The sequence below is a fragment of the Halyomorpha halys genome, unplaced genomic scaffold (assembly GCF_000696795.3).
Source record: "Halyomorpha halys isolate HHAL.00 unplaced genomic scaffold, Hhal_1.1 Scaffold25.1, whole genome shotgun sequence".
Lineage (NCBI taxonomy): Eukaryota > Metazoa > Arthropoda > Insecta > Hemiptera > Pentatomidae > Halyomorpha > Halyomorpha halys.
The window spans coordinates 376,816-392,754 of NW_027107314.1; the positions used below are offsets into that span (position 1 = coordinate 376,816).

General features: G+C 28.7%; 3 protein-coding genes across 9 annotated transcripts in view; 2 read left to right on the forward strand and 1 right to left on the reverse strand.

Annotated features, from left to right (window-relative positions):
* The first annotated feature begins 416 nt into the window (after positions 1-416).
* Positions 417-5,194, forward strand: LOC106682938 (microtubule nucleation factor SSNA1). 2 transcript variants are annotated; one of them, XM_014424087.3, is made up of 3 exons: positions 417-650; positions 3,138-3,337; positions 4,968-5,194. In XM_014424087.3, the coding sequence occupies exons 1-3, from the start codon at positions 599-601 to the stop codon at positions 5,049-5,051; spliced, it is 336 nt and encodes a 111-aa protein (XP_014279573.1). In that variant the 5' UTR covers positions 417-598; the 3' UTR covers positions 5,052-5,194. The 2 variants fall into 2 exon arrangements, with proteins under 2 accessions (XP_014279573.1, XP_014279582.1); XM_014424096.3 differs by lacking the exon at positions 417-650 and adding an exon at positions 1,090-1,487.
* A 1,326-nt stretch (positions 5,195-6,520) lies between these two features.
* On the reverse strand, positions 6,521-12,578 carry brn (beta-1,3-galactosyltransferase brn). The gene has a single exon (XM_014424049.3). The coding sequence runs from the start codon at positions 12,380-12,382 to the stop codon at positions 11,276-11,278; it is 1,107 nt and encodes a 368-aa protein (XP_014279535.1). The 5' UTR covers positions 12,383-12,578; the 3' UTR covers positions 6,521-11,275.
* Positions 12,579-12,669: 91 nt separating this feature from the next.
* Positions 12,670-15,939, forward strand: part of usp (ultraspiracle) — a 114,383-nt gene continuing 111,113 nt past the window's right edge. For 2 of the 6 annotated variants that reach the window (XM_067045609.1, XM_067045605.1), the window contains exons 1-2: positions 12,676-12,810; positions 13,470-13,557. In XM_067045609.1, coding sequence (XP_066901710.1) covers positions 13,531-13,557 — 27 coding nt within the window. In that variant the 5' untranslated portion in view covers positions 12,676-12,810; positions 13,470-13,530. Of the gene's footprint in view, positions 12,811-13,469; positions 13,558-15,939 lie in introns of all 6 variants that reach the window. The other 4 variants (XM_067045606.1, XM_067045610.1, XM_067045612.1 and 1 more) reach the window with 3 other exon arrangements.

The following is a 15,939-nucleotide window of genomic DNA, read 5'->3' on the forward strand; positions in this document are numbered from 1 at the left end:
ATTTTTATTCTTATCATTGTATCATTTTGTATCTTTTTAGCCCTGATGAAGCCCTACAAAGTGGGGCGAAACGTCGGAAAATAAATAGTTGTAAATTATTTTTGTTTCTCCTTTGACCGCAACCCTGACCATCTTCCTATACAGGAAAATAAATAGTTGTAAACTATTTTTGTTTCTCCTTTGACCGCAACCCTGACCATCTTCCTATACATCAATTTTTACGGCCAACTATATATTCATATATAGAAAATGTTTTTATCAATATGACTCCCTTGGAGCTCAGGTTTAACGTTGAGGTAAAAAGGATTGTCAGCCATTTTAGGCTACACTGAAACAGAAGGCTGCCAGTGATTGCCTCATACTGTCATGAGGGATCATCATAAGGCCCGCCTTTTTGGTTTTACTTTCTTTTCTTATCATCCAACTCCTTCCTCCATGTATTAAACTTGATAGTCTCTAACTATCGATAGTTTTTGCCTCTGATTTTTACTGTTTTGAAAAGCATTTGAATTGTTGGTAATACTTTTATTGTTAAGAATTTAAAGTTCAAGCTGATTCGCAATTTGGATCATGTTTTTCGGAGACTTGTTCCTTAATAATGGGAGAACAAGGTGCTGCTTTGCAGAAGTATAACCAAGAACTTGTGAAATGTGAATATTGTTTTACTTCTTAGTATATTATCATTTGATCAGTCATCATTCTTTAGAGCTTAGTGCTTGAATTAGTGTATGTTAACTATAACTAATAATCATATAAGTAACTATTATGTCCAAAACAGTTTTTGGTTGTTTTTTTGTTTGTTTATTAATTTATAATAAATATAATAAAATGGTGTAGTATTGTAATATATTTCTTTGGTTTGTTTTATTTATTGTAGTAGGTATAACAAATATTTCCTATGATTGTGGTCAATTGAATTAAATACTGATAAATTTAATTTAAAATTTTTCATAGAGCTATATATGACAGTTTGGCTTGAAGAATTTTTTTTTTATAATTTTAAAGTAATATTGATTTTTAAGTCATAATTATTTTCTAAATTAATTTATATTCTTAATGAATGAACAGTGACTCAAATATTTGTAATTAAGTAATTATCATTTTCAAATGAAAACCTTAGTCTCTCGAATAGCTAATTAGACAACCTTTTCCTAATGAAGGCATCATCAGGACTGAAAGTCACAATAGTAATGTGGATTAACCTTATAGGTTTAGTATTGTTTGGGTGTCAACACAAGTTATACTCCAAATTGTGGGTAGACATATACTCTCTTATACACAATGTTTTATGGTTGTGGGCTATAACCTACATCATTATTATTACAATTTTGGTTCAAATACAGCTGTCAACTCGTTCACTACATTTGCTCAAATGAGATAAATGTATTTATTTCAGTTGAGGTTGGGTCTAAATATTACATAAACAAATCATTTTATGGTGTCAAGTTAAATAACAACAATGAGGAAACAGTTGACAACTTTTATAGGTGAGTTCATACCCACCTGCCATGTTGAGTAACATTTGTGAACCTGTATCATTGTTTGTTTATATAAAATTTTATTGTTAGCTTTGGAAAAAATTAAATGACTTTCCCAAAATCCATCATTTGAGTGATAACTGAACTTGAATTGTACAAACTAAAGAACATGATCGTGCATTTTCTATCTTAAATTAGAAACCTTATTTGTATAAATAAGTTTATAAAATTGTGATGTATACATATGACATGGCTTAAACTGCAATCTATCACTGGCACCCTTCGTGGTGGCCTTTCTTACCATTCCTTTAAACTTCTTATATCTTGGGAGGATTAGTCAATGATATAAAGAGATGGCATAAAAATCCTCCTAGGAGTGAGATCTCACCACCTAAAATAATTCTTCTCTTCCCTTCCTGCCCCCAAAATTCCAGAATTAGGTCTGGACTTATCATAACTTTAAAACACTTAATTAAAAGTGAGTAAAGGATTCACTTACAAAAAATTTAGTTAAATAGAGTTACATTGGAAAAGTGGCCAAAACTGGTCAAAAATCATGGTTTGTTCATCAATTTTTCCTGAAAAAAGGGAGTTGATATTTTACTGCATAGAATCTTGTTCCTCTTCCGTAAACTAGCATATGAATGTATTTGATTTTGTCTTTATTCCCTCATAATATTTTTGTTGCTGGATGATTATTTAACCCTCAATGCGATTGGTGGGTTTTTAGACCCACAAAATTACTTGAAATTGTTTACTTCTTTAACATATATATTCAAGATATAATGCATTTATTACTATACTTATTTATTTTTATAGAAATGGAGAATACACCCTTAAATAAATAAATGGAATAGTTCAGCACCAAAATATGAAACAAATAAATAGTTCCACAAACTCATTTACCGTGTTATAGTTCAAATCACATACAAACAAATAAACACATGTGTATGTATACATGCATGCATATCTTGCCCTACTATTACTATTTTTGTCCTTAGTTTTGTAAAAATAATCTTGAAAAGTGAGAGAATTCCATTTAAAGGATTTCTTAGATTCCTTGGATCAATTGAATGTCATTGATTCTCTTAAGACTTCATATAAAATTTAACTTTTACAATCCAATGGTGGATTAAACCTATTTTTATTCTAATTTTGGTCTGTAACTTGTTCCTAAGAGTACTCCTCTGCTTTAAAATTTGAAATAGGTAAATCTAAAAAAATAAATTTGAACAGTTCATTTTTAAATTCCACAATTTAATAAAATTTGATTCAACATTTTATCTCCTATAGACTATATATAATGACATAAATAAATAGACTCATATTTGGTTTGTTATTGTAGATGCCAATGTTTCAACTGCCTCAACTTAAATAAAAATATGTTTAATACATTTTGGGAGTTCAATTTTGTATGACGTACATGTGACCTGATCCCAATGTTAAATTATAAGATTATTTCTCACAACAATGGCCAACATGCTTTTGTGCAATTAGAAAAATCAAATATGACAGTCCTGACTATTTATTTCATGTTATCTCCTAGTGTGAAGCATTTAAATTTCTTTAGAATTTATTTAATGTTTCATTGTTATTGAATGAAATAAATAAGTTATTTAATTTATTATTATTATCTAAGGTTATTCATTTTCACTTAAGGTATTGAGCAATTGAAAATTAAAAGGCAAGAACTTTCTTATGAGGTAGAAAAAGAAGAGGCCGCCAAACACAGCCTGGAAAATGAGATGCAACAATTACAGCTTAAACTGGATGGTTTATCTACCAACATAAAACGAAAAAAAAATCTTTTAGAGAATTGTGATAAAGCTATAAAAGAAGCTGAATCTGCTTTTATGAAGGTATATTGTTTTTAGATTCAAAATTATTATTTTTTTAATAATTAATTTCTTATAGTAAAAGTAAAGAGTATATGTATATATAATTGACCGTAAAAATTGATATATAAGAAGATGGTCAGGGTTGCGATCAAAAGAGAAATAAAAATAGTTTACAACTATTTATTTTCCGACGTTTCGCCCCACTTTGCAGGGCTTCATCAGGGCTAAAAAGATAAAAAAAACTGAGAATATTACAATAAGGCAATTTAAGCTAGGATAAATATTATGTAAAAATAAAGTGATAAGAAATTACATATAAATAAAAGGAAGGAAGAAGTAAAATAGTATCAATATAAATAATGATATGAATAAAAAATAAGTAACAATGGTAAGAGTAAAAATTTTGAAAAATACATAAAATATATACACAGTTAAAAAAGTGCTGGAGATGAGGAAAAAAAATATAGAGATTAAATAAACATCTTGAAACAATAATTATTAATAAAAAAATAATAATGATTTGCTCTTTGCTCATTTATTATCATTTTAATTATTTAAGTACATGGAATTGTTTTCACTTAAAAAAGATGCACGACTGAAATAGCAACTTTACCTCTCATTCTAGTTGATTTCACACCTGTTGAAGGACAAAAGGAATGATTTATTGAAACTAGTACTGATGTGTTCTGTCTAAAAATTAAAACACTATCAAGTATTAGAAATAGATGATGAAGTTCTTTAGCTCTCCTAACATTAACAACCACCTGATTCTAAAAGTCTCCTCAAGAAGATGAAAACATTCAATGATCTTCAATCAGAGCTACTGAGTAAAACAAAAATGACTTCATCACAATCTTTGATATTCGCAAATATATAAATTGGAATTATATGTTTATTATAATTTTCCTTTTATATTTATTCTGGTGTGTTATATCTGAAAGACGAAGATAAAAATATAATTAATAAAGTATTAGAAATAAATGATGACTTTCGTTCGCTCTTATAACATATTAAGCTGATACTAAAATTTATCAAGATGGGAACATTTAATAAACATCATCATTCATCAATTTTCTTCAGTGGCAGAAGCTGATTAAAAGTAAAATTCCATCATTTCAATCTTTAGTGTTAGCAAATATTTTAACTGGAATGATTTGTTTGTTTTAATTTACTAGTTATATTGATTCTAATTTTTGTTGGATGACTTTTTTTTTATTTTTAAATATCCAAATATACACCTCTCCCATAGTGTTTCTACAAGAGTAGAGGAAAATACATTTACATATCTCAGTTTTCTGCTTATTAATTAGTATTTAAATATTTTCTATTCAGTTAATTAATGTGAATCCATGTCTACTATAAATTCGTTAGATAATAATCCATTTTATTACAAAAATAAGAGATCTAGACTTATTTATTTTTGGTATTTACGTAGTTACTTCAAATATCACCACTATGAATCTTATTGTTATTGTCACCTGTGAAAGAAAAAAAAACTGACGGCAGCAGTTATTACACTCACAAAAGAATTAATAAGATTATGGTGTTTCAATTAAGCAGAGTTGACTGTGTGTGTAGATAAGTGTGAGCATGTTTGTATCTACACACACCAAGTGTGTATTTATTACTTACCTTATTTTTTTTTTTTTAGATTTTGGAAAGTTCTCAGGTTTTACTTTCTAAAGTTTTGAGAGAGAGTGAAGAACTCGAAATCAAAGATGAGACTGAGGATTAGAGACATCTTAGTGTTATAAAATTTTTGTAATTACTGATGTTTAGTAAACTATTAAATCACTTTTCCAAAAGTAAAGAAAATGTATTACTTATTTTTATATGAATTGCTTGTTTTATATTAAAATAAAATGCATGTTAACTATTTTTAAATTTTATATTTTCTTACCCTTATTTGCTCATTCAATAAATGATCAGTGATGTGCCATTTTCATTCTCACTGGCTCACAAATCCATTGTTAATATTTCAGCAAACATTAATAGTACTTCTAAATTTTCACATCATTAAAGTATATTTCAAATAATTGATCTGAATGTTTGTCATGATGGAAATGGAAACCACTAATCCATTTTTCTTGATTAAACCAAAGCAGATGCTTGTCAATTATGTATCTTTTAACTTACATGTCTAGGTGTTACTTGCCCTCTTCAAACTCACCAAAATAAGTTCAATATTTTTTTGAAGAAATTTACACTAATTCATTGGACTTACTGTCAATATCATTAAAAACATGGACCAATAATACCCCAAAGGGTTAAGAATTGATTTTATGTCAAATGTAGGTTCCTCTTCATCACTGGTATATCTTCAATTCATCCTTTCTATCTAATAACTTGTTTAAATCTGGTTTTGATTGTTCAATTTTTTTTTCTAAATTAATGGGTGTTTTAAGAAAATAATAGCTCTACAGCAGTCCCAATTGCCAAAAATATTACTAACTGTTGCTTGTTGATGAGGCAATCACTCTTTTCGTGTACCACCAATTTATTCCAGAAGCCAGCCACTTGGCAGTACTTTTGTCTTTGACTTTTTTCTGCCTATTATTGTTGTCCTTAAAAACAAAAACCCCTATTCTTACCATTTTGGTCAAGAGCCCTGCATTAGTTAAATTGTTTTATTTCTAATGACTATTATGAAAAAATATCTAATTAATAAAAGTAGAAAAGTGCCTTGAATTAAATGTATGCTGTAATTTCATTTTTTACTCTTAATCAATATTATCTTAGTAATGAATCAATAAAAAAGATTCTAATATTTTAACAATGTTCAATGAAGTTTAGGTAGAAAAAATGATCAACAGATGATGTTAGATACCAGAAGTAAGGTTGGCAATAGCATCTACATCCAATGCATGGTGAACTTTGTGTAGGACATGGATGAGAATACCTTAAGTACTAACTTTTCTACAAAGGTGGGTTGTAACAATATTTACTCTTTAAAAGAGATGAGAAACTACCATTAACTTTAGGAGTAATGATATTTTAATTTTTCTTCGCCTTCATAAAAAACAAAACAGAATGTATAATGTTGAACTTTGGCCAAATTTACAGCATCAATAATAGTTAAAAAGTGGTTGCAGTGTGATATTGGGAAAAACATCTTGTCTCCATCTACTTTGTACATTTATCCAAATTGGTATAACTTGAGGACAAGGAAAAATTAGGGTTATTTTTAAATTATTTACCAAGAAGTGAAAATATTAATATATTTAAAAAGAATAACTTCAAGTCTGTCCAAATGATTGGATTTAAATAATTACAACAGCAGAGCACAGAGATACAAAATGTGTAAAAACCATACAAAAGCAATCTCAGCCATTGTCTAATATATATTTGTTTTTGCTATCACCTTCTTTACTCAGTTAATGATGGTATTAAAATTAATTAATTCAGTTATAGATATAAAGTTCCACTGGTCATATAAGTATTATGCCTCCAAATAACAGAGTCTATTTCAGCAACCCTATATGGGTGCTATTGTAGAATTTTTTTTTTTATTGATAAATGCAGGAGTAAGTGAATATTTTTTTGAATCTTTAATGTGGATGGGTTGGTGCCTATCTAGCTAGTGCGAGGTACCTTAACCTCAAAATCCCATTAATAACTGAGATAGCTAAATGTAGAAGGGGCTATGTACACTTCAAAACAAAACAAGCTCCAACACAAAACAATTGAACCTTCTTTTCTTAACATTTATTATTTGTAACAACCCCTTAAGTAATAGTTACATAATACATGCAAACCAAAATCATAAGTAAAAATTGAAACAATTACACAAATACATAACTAAATAAAATTAAAATGTTGTACTATAATATAATAATAAAACTAATCATATCCATACTGATATAAAAAATATTTACACATTCAACATAAGGACCTGGCTTTATCCAGCCAGGGTTAAGCAAGATAACAGCACATATCTCACTGTCAGCGATGGCACTCTGAGTGGTACAACTGCATCACGCTGAACATGAGTGGAGAATCTGGTCATTCCCAGAACAGTCAAATTTACTTTACGATAGGTCTTCTGGCCACTATGATTTAAATTTTGCAGGAATGAGTAGTACTAGATAAGAATTGAACCAGAGGATTTAGATGATTGGGAAGGTTCAGATAAAATTTAGTTGGAATAAGGTAAAAGGATATGAAGTGTCTCGTTAAACACATAATATGGAGTGTTGACTATTTTTCTTAGTTTTTGCTAAAACGTTTAATATTTCTATTTTAGCTTAGTAGTGACTAATACTACCTCATACAGCACAACTGTAATATTTATAAAAAACAATGATAATAACACTTAGTCATTCCTGTAATGTATTTTTTGATTCGGTGTTTGGCCATTCTTGGCGGTAAGATTTCAAGCTAACAGGTTCGTTTTATGTTTTATTCCCCTTTCTTTATTTTACCCACCTTCTTTTCTCAATTTTCCTTACCCACGTTATTAGTTATGTTTCCCATATATTATTATTGTTGTTTTCAAAATATTTTTTTTTCTATTCATTTCTTTTGTTAAACTTTACTTATATTTTGCCTCTTTATCTATTATTGTGGTTACATATATTTTCTTTCTCTCAATTTAATTTTTTTTTCCATCATTTTAATTTTTAAATTATTAATAAACTAATATATTCATATTTCTTTGCATTATATAACTTCATTTTTTTTTTTAATTTCCTTACTTATGTTATTTTACCTACTTATTAGATTACCTATATACACATTTTATTTTCCATTTTTCTCATCACTTTATTTTATTAGTTCCATTCTGTAAAATTATTTACTTTATGTCATTCTGTTTATATTTTCTGAATTCATTGGTTGTTATCTTGTTCTGTTCTTGGCTCTGACGAAGGCTAGAAATTCTAGCCAAAACGTTGGCACGATTAAATAAGTTACATCAACTTATTTGTGTTTTATTTTGACCGCATCCCCAACCATCTTATGTTAAAAAATTACAGGATGGGTACTTTCAAAATAAAACATATATTTATAAACTTATTCAATTCATATAATAAAATCTAATTGATATTACAAAAATAAACAAGAGAAGGTTTGGCATGTTTTGCAAAGAAAGACAATGGAGTCTTGTTGAGTACATTTACATTGCTCAAATTTGTTCAATGTCTTTCAGCTAACCCATTAACATTTATTGTCTGATAAATTGGGAGAATTAAAAAACAATTTGTTTTAAATCAATCTCTATCAATAAACATTAAGTGTTAAAACATATAAATCTGCCTAGCATAAATCCTGGTATGTATGCTTAGCGAGGTGGATTACAAAAAATTTGTTATAATCCACCTCGCTAAAGGTGGATTATAACAAATTTTTCAGATACTAAATCCTATTATTACACCATACTATTTTTTTTTTCTTCACGAAAAGGTCTTGAAGACCACGTGCATATCATAATTCTAATGTTTCTTCTTCATCTCCTTCCTCTTCTCCCATATGTCCCTCATGAGCTTTGCATATCTACGTTTTCTCTCCTCAGACCATGCAAGATCTTTTCTGGAGGGGTTCTTTCCCACAAGAACCTTCACTCCCTTGAGTATCCTTCTTCACTCATCTCTGTCTAAACAATCCCAGTCCATCAGCCCTACTTGTTCCATATCATCCCTAACTTGCTTGAAATATCCTATTGAATTTTTTTAACAGTGGATTCGTTGAAAAATTGTTTGGTTTGTCTTTCAGGTTTCATCCTAATCATGTGTCCATAGAACCTCAGCCTTCCCACCCTAACTTCAGTTGCTAGGTCTGTTGTTTTCTTATAGATTTCTTACATCATACTTATTATAATTTAAATATAATAATAATTATAAATACAATATGGTATAAATACTACACCATTTCCTTATAAAAATAAAATCCCCCAAGATAGACTAGAACGATATTGGGATCATTCTATACAAGTGCTACATTTTCTACCATTAAAAATAATTAAAAAAAAGTTGTTTTTTTTTCGGCCAAGACTCTCATTGGAGTCCTATATACTACCTAACCATGGTTGGGGGTCAAAGTTTTTCATTTTGTGGGACTGCCACTCAATGAAAAAAAGTGAACGCCCCAGGCCGGATTCGAACCAGCACCGCCAATATACATCAATTTAGTAAGACTGGATCTTAACCACTGAGCTACTAGCAGCCCTAAAAAAATGTTATAGATTTTTTTTTATCGATTGCATTTTGTTTCTTACCTTTTTAGTGATCTAATTACATAAAAATGCCGTCATAGAAATTACTAGTTTATATGGTTATCAATTTAAAAAATTGTGATTCCAGGGTTGTGAGGAAATAACATACTATCTAAATATACTAACAGTCTTAATACCTCAAAAATCATTAAGTCATAACTTTTTAAAAAGCCAACTGATTTCATAACTAGAACAGTAAATGTTTCAGTAAAACTGAATTCTTTTTTTAGATATTTATTAGTCATCTAGTAAAACGACTAATTAGCAACAACTGATTTCAAAATGTAGATCATTGGCCTTTTGCTAGGCGACGCCTTTGCAACTGTTTAACAACTCTTAGTAACAGTTCTCTTACTTAATTATAATACAAATATAAAATACATCTGTTTCTTTTCAAATAAACATATTTGTAACGAAAATGAAAATAAATACCTAGTATTAGTATTTAATTCCATTTCCATTTGTGCTATTTACAACTTAATTATTAAACATGGCGTTAACAGTATTATTTACAACAAATTTAAGTAATGAACTTAAATTGATATGAATGACCAGCGTTTTATTGTTGTTTTCTTGTTCCTGTGAATACCTCAAACTATCTACTTTATTCCAGTGAAACACACAAAAGATGAATATAATTAATTACACTTTAAGGTTACCTAAAATATAATAGTAAAGAATGAGGAAAAAAAAAATTTCCAAAATGTTCAAAGCTAACAAAATGTTTGCACTTTAAGAAAGCTGAAAATAATTCAACCCAAAATCGAATTGAGTGAGTTTTTGATAGTTACATTACTTCATAATAAGAATTTTATTGTTCTCCACAATATGTGGGAATTGAGCAAAACATATGAGCATCAGTTACAGTTGGCTTTCCCCACAATCATGGATCATGGTAAACCTACAAACTCCAGGGTCTTGAGGATTTTCAACTAAACGGCTCATGATTTGTGGTGTGATGGCTTAATGAGTTCTGGTTTTGAAATAATGATTATATCTCCTAATGACGCGTAAATTAGTAGTATAATTATGTTTTAACCTACTCCCCAAGATTAGACAAAATCAACCTGAGTTATGAGGAAACAGATGGAGATGTCCACAAATCCTAATAATTGGTTGCTAAACAGAAGAAAACAAATGAGCAAGCAAAACCAAGGAGGTTACAGATGAATTCATTGGAAATATCCCAGTGTATTTAACCAAATTAATTTTTCTATCATGCATGCTCTTCAGAATTGCCAGTTTTCAAATGTTCCAGGGTTGTGATGTTAAAAATATGAGACAGATATATATTACATTTAAAATCTAAATGGTGAAGATACATTCATTTTCCTTAAAGTAATTAGTATTACTGAGTATTCTTGTCAGAAATTCGGCCTCAATTTTTTCCGTTTCTCTTTCTATGTCATTGGTAGGAACATATAAATATGTAAGAAGTAACCCTGAGACACTCCATGGTTGTGAGGAAATCAAACTTTGAGAATTTTTTTTCACCTGTTACCACAATAAAACTATTCCTAATGAATGAGTTTGTAGTACTGTCTTCTACCTAAATAAAGACTTTTTTTTAAATCCGTGTATTAATAGTAAAGAGCTACAAACAGCCAGTGACACAAATCATACATTAAAAAAGAATGACCCATTGCCTATTAAATATCACAGAATCAAAATTATTTAGCATATCAATTGAAAATCACTTGATATCATCATGTATCATAAATTCATCATTTTTTTTTTTTTTAAATAATAAATTAAGCATTTCCCCGAAACTTTTCATTGTTCCATACTTTTTGTAATTCTTCTGGATCATCGTAACCATGTGAAGCTATAACATATTTATAGTCACTGTAGTGTTTTTTATAAAAATAAAATTCATTGCAATGAACAGGTATAACATTGCTTCCTTTCGCTAACAATGCCAAGTAAATATCATCGAACCTGAAATGTTTTATATAAAAACTGGCATAGTATAACTTATGAAGAGCTTCTTTTGATAATACAAAAGCTCCAGCTGTAATGTACGGAGGATATCTTGAAAATGGATATTCAGCTATTGATATATACCACTTGCTATATAATTGCCTAAGTGGCCTAGAATTAAAAAACATATAGCCTGCATATAATTCAGCATTTCCTGGTAGTTCTATATCATATATTTGTCCGACTTGTTTTGAATTTTCATTTTGTTTATTTTGATTATCATAACTAGTGAATGGTACCTCAAGGTAATAAGGATATTCTAATGGGTTTCTAACAAATCTCAAAACATTTTTTGTTGAGACATACATATCATCATCACTAAAAAAATAAAATTTTGAGCGATTACACTTAGTAACTGCCCATTTCATACCCATCATAGTTTTTATTGTGTTATTATAATAAGCATCAACAAAATTAGCTTGCACAATATCCTTATTTTCAATACTTTCTTGATCGATTTTATATTGAACATCATTACTAGATGGTAGTCCAAGCATAAATACTCTTCTTATAGGCACATCAGAAAACCTTTTTTCGAATCCCCAGGATTTTCTTATAGCTTCTCTACGCTTAAAGTTATCAGGAGCAGATTTTATGATGTAAACTAGAGTTAAAGAATATTCACCATCAACTAAATCACACTTACTACTGTCAATATTAATAAAGTTATATTCATAATAGTTTATCGGAGGAAGATCAGGAGTTTGATTAAGTTGCAACTGTTTAATGTATTTAGGTAAGTCAGGTATAAATAATTGATCAATGTCTTCATATCGTACCTCGAACATCATAGAAAAAACACCAAAAAAGTAGAAAACTACAGAGAGTACAACTAATATTTTTAGTATTTTACTAGTCCGTCTTGAAACATGAAACATTTTTTGAACAAATCCCGAAATCTAACGCACAGTAAATAAACAAAACTTATCATAACCTCCTTCTGAAGTTATAAACATTATGCTGACTTGATATATTTTCAATGCAATTTCGGGAACAACATTAAAAATTGTGTATACTTAATAACATAAATTTGATTTTCTTTCCTTATTGTGTATAGACAAAGGAGAGCAGTTTTTTTTGTTTTTTTTTCTATGGGCATCAAACACTTTAAAAGGTTTAATGTAGTTAGTTCATCGACCTTGAATACTTTGTTGTATAGCCAACCAGCCATGTTTCTGGTGAAAGGAAAGTGGGCCAACTAGTGAATAGGATGTCAATTTCAAAATGTTTTGAATTTTTGTTATAAATTATTTTCTCAAGAAATTTTCATTCGGGTTCAGGAACAAAATGGAAGCTAATGAGCGAGGTTTGTTTCTATTCTTCTCAATTTATCTATACTAAATGTACAGGTTATGATTTGTTTTGTCACAATTTTCGTTCTTTTTGTCAGATTTTCTTTCTGTTTTAAATTAATTAGCATTCAATCTGTTTGATCTGAATGAAACTCCATCAACGTAGAATTTTTAAATTTTTGATGTAAGAGAAATGATTGTATAGAAAAATGTTTTTTTCAGATTTCTTTGAATGAAGTTTTGATTTATAACTGAATATTTTTTAAACATGTTAAGTGAATAATTAGCATTATATGAAACAGAACAAATGAGGTTTTTCAAACAGTTTTCTGTTAAATTGTTGGATGCCTTTCATCATAAACCAAATTTTATTTACAATTCCTCATTTTTAACAATGCTATACCTTCATGACTTAAGTTACAGCTTAATTCTCATCAGCATTAGGATAATCTGCAGTTATTAAAAGATAAATTTTTTATTGGTTTTACTCATACTTGCATCTGGCTGTTTTTTGCTAGATTCTGAATTTATGATAAAATTAGATAATTAGTTTATTTATTGTTTGAATTATTTCTAGACTAATGAAATATTACTGTTACATTGTTTCATTTTCTAGCTTATGATATGTAAATTTATTCAATTATTTAACTCGGTTATTTTCATGTCTTTCCAGGTTAATATTTTTGAGGTTTTAGGAAATGTTTTGATTACCCCTTACTCTATTATATTTTTGTATGAAACCCCCATTGCAGATTGTTTCAGTAAGTTTTCTATATGTTTAGATTAGATTACAGTTTTATTCAGGGTGATCAACATCTTGGTTATTATGCCCTCTATATGTTTATTATTTCTGATAGTGAAAGTTAGGGTCAGGATTAATTCTTACAATTATTGATTTGTTAAGTGTTTTGATTCATTGATGTATAGTTTAGAATATTCTTTACTATTTAGAGCTTGGAATATTAAATTAAGTCAAGTTGACCAGATCAATGTCAATCATTCTTCTTTGCTCTTCTTATGGAGGTCATTATGAATAATTATTATTTTGATATCATTAAAAATGTATTAAATTAACGCTAATTTTTTTTATATGGAATAAATTTTAAAGTTGATTTATCATGCCTCTCTGTGCAGAATTTACAAAATCGGGTTGACCAAAAGTGAATAATTATGAAAGTGAAATATATTTTAGGATATTTCTAGTATTCTTGTGGAGATTATTGTGAAAACCTCCTGAAAAGGAATATCAAATTCTTTCTGAAGTATCGAATCCACTAAGTTAAAGATATATAAATAAATAAAGATATATGTCAGTAATGTTAAAGTTCTAAACATTTATATTCCGAGTAATTATCTTCATTTAGCAATTAATAGAGTATGTTTGAAAATCGTCTATGATTGTTCTTTTACTTTACAAAAGTTAAGAAAACTATGCCAAAATCCATGTAATGTTACAGAAGAAAATAAATTCATAGGTCAAAGGGTTCAGGAAGAATCAGTGGCCAAGAAGGTAGATGTTAATTTTGTATTTATGAGCTTAATTCTGATGATAATGTAATACCTTAAGACTTATTTCTACAATGACAGTATCCTGTGATGGTACTACTGTTGCAAGAGAGAGTGTTCAGGGTCCTTGTACACAATGATGGTACAACTTGACGACAGTCAGCTGAAAAATGAAGGGTCAAAAATAATATAAATTAAGAAACATAATTTTAGTGACTAATGTAATTTGATCTAAATTATTAAAAACTTAAGATGAATCTATAAATGCGAATGTAATGAAATTTGTATTTAAAAGTTATAAAACATACTGCTGGTAAGGTTGGCATTGGTCGACTGTTTACTTTCATAGCGAATACATGTGACTGTAGGTTATAACATTAACTGTAAGGCAGTTAATCTGACTCTACTATTTCACTGCAGAGATGGATACTATCTACTATTGATTAGGATTGACAATTGGGACATGACAGCCATGCAAACTGGGGTGTGGGTCCTAGAGTGCCCTGTTCGGAACATTGTGCGTTGGATTCCCATATTTCTTTCTCATTATTATTGATAGCTACCCTTAATTTTGTGTATAAATCTCTTTTGTCTTTTAGTTTATTTGAAATTATTAAACCATTTCATAGATATTACTTTTTGCTAGATTAAAAATGCATTTCCCGAAATGGAAAATATCTATGTAATATAAAGGCATCTTAGTATTTCTGTTTGTGGTATGCTGTATTGTGGGTACTACCTGCCTTATTTTCACTTCCAAGTTATATTTCTTGGAAATTTATGATAAAGTGTTGCGAGAACTGCATAATACCTGCTGCGTTTCTATTTCTGTTATATCAATTGAAAATTTATGATTAAAGCTTTTATTATTTTAAGAATGACTTAAAAACTTGCGGAAAGGGCAAATAAATTAAAATTAATTAAACAAATATTATATTGAAAGACAGAGTGGAGAAGAAAAGGAGAGAGTGAGATAGGAAGATAGAATTAGGGAAAGGGTTATTAAGGATAATGGAAAGGAAAACTGTGAGGAAGTTTAAATTATAAAATATTACACAGGGATAATCTGTTTTAATGTTTCCATAGAACTTTGACAGAAAAGTAATTTTTACAATGTTAATTTGTTTACTGTACTAAATACTGAAGGGGACATTTAATCAGTTATTAAATATAAAAAAAAAAATCTTTCTGTACAATTGATAGCTTCTACTTTAGACATCAGCATATTTATCTTAGTTAAAATTATTATGTTTGTTGGCTCTTATTCTTCATTATTTCAATTGCCTTAGATAAATGCACTGATAAAGTACAGAAGAGATCCAATGAGTGATAGTACTGAATTGTATGATGATATGGATTAAATCTTATGTTGATGATTTCTTGAATTTTATCTAGTATTTTTGATGCAGCTCACTTCATATGCGTTTAGAAGTTAAAACTTTCATTGAAACCCCATTTAGAGTTAGCCCTACTACAATGTTTCTCAAGGTAGTTGCTGCGAAATAATTCAAATAATTAAATTAAATTTAAAATTGAGGTATTACTTTAAATGAAATAAATAATTGAAATTATTATAAAAAAAACAATATTTTTAAAAATTACTATTATGTGTTTTTTATGTTTCTATTTTATTATTT

Bases quoted from the DNA above. Each gene is read 5' to 3' on its own strand.
- LOC106682938 (XM_014424087.3), top strand. From the start codon at position 599: ATGGGAGAACAAGGTGCTGCTTTGCAGAAGTATAACCAAGAACTTGTG. The intron at 651-3,137 runs GTGAATATTGTT...TTTTCACTTAAG, and splicing joins TAACCAAGAACTTGTGAAAT to GTATTGAGCAATTGAAAATT. The intron at 3,338-4,967 runs GTATATTGTTTT...TTTTTTTTTTAG, and splicing joins CTGAATCTGCTTTTATGAAG to ATTTTGGAAAGTTCTCAGGT.
- brn (XM_014424049.3), bottom strand. From the start codon at position 12,382: ATGTTTCATGTTTCAAGACGGACTAGTAAAATACTAAAAATATTAGTT.